Source organism: Seriola lalandi, unplaced genomic scaffold, assembly GCF_002814215.2.
Source record: "Seriola lalandi dorsalis isolate HSWRI2012SDOR001 ecotype SW California unplaced genomic scaffold, Sedor1 jcf7180001990982, whole genome shotgun sequence".
NCBI classification, from domain to species: domain Eukaryota; kingdom Metazoa; phylum Chordata; class Actinopteri; order Carangiformes; family Carangidae; genus Seriola; species Seriola lalandi.
The window spans coordinates 1-501 of record NW_019461648.1 but is presented as its reverse complement, the minus strand read 5'-3'; the positions used below and the strand labels follow the sequence as shown (position 1 = coordinate 501).

The 501-nt window shown below is 50.3% G+C and overlaps 1 protein-coding gene across 1 annotated transcript; it reads left to right on the top strand.

Annotated features, from left to right (window-relative positions):
• Nucleotides 1-6: 6 nt before the first annotated feature.
• On the top strand, nt 7-378 carry LOC111660635 (retinoblastoma-like protein 1; the record flags this gene model as incomplete). Its single annotated transcript, XM_023414006.1, has 2 exons — nt 7-205; nt 314-378. Coding segments are annotated over exons 1-2 (247 nt in total), but the record flags the coding sequence as incomplete, so codon positions are not given.
• Between the last annotated feature and the right edge of the window lie 123 nt (nt 379-501).

Here is a 501-nt window from a genome sequence, read left to right as displayed (position 1 = left end):
GTCTGATCCAGTTCTTCTCTAAGATGAGGAAGTGGGCCGACATGTCCAACCTCCATCAGGACTTCAGGCTGCGGATGGAGCGGCTGGAGCGCAACTTTGAGGTTTCCACAGTGATCTTCCGCAAGTTCGAGCCCATCTTCATGGACATGTTTCAGAACCCACAGGGAGGCGAGCCGCCACGGCAGCCACGCAGCAGGAAGCACAGGCACGACACACACACACACACACACACACACACACACAAACACACACACAGATAACACACCGTCATCCTGTTCAGTCTAACTGAATGTGTCCTCTCTCTGGCTCACAGGCGGCTGCCCTGTCACATCAGTGATGTGTTCAAGTTCTGCTGGACGCTGTTCGTCTACACCAAAGGTACAAAGAAACAGAACCAGACAGCTGAGCGGCTAGAAACTCATGTTGTTGTTGACGGTGTTGTCTCAGTGAACCACTATAAATCTCCAAATAATGTTTAAATTGTTGATTAGTTTGGATCAC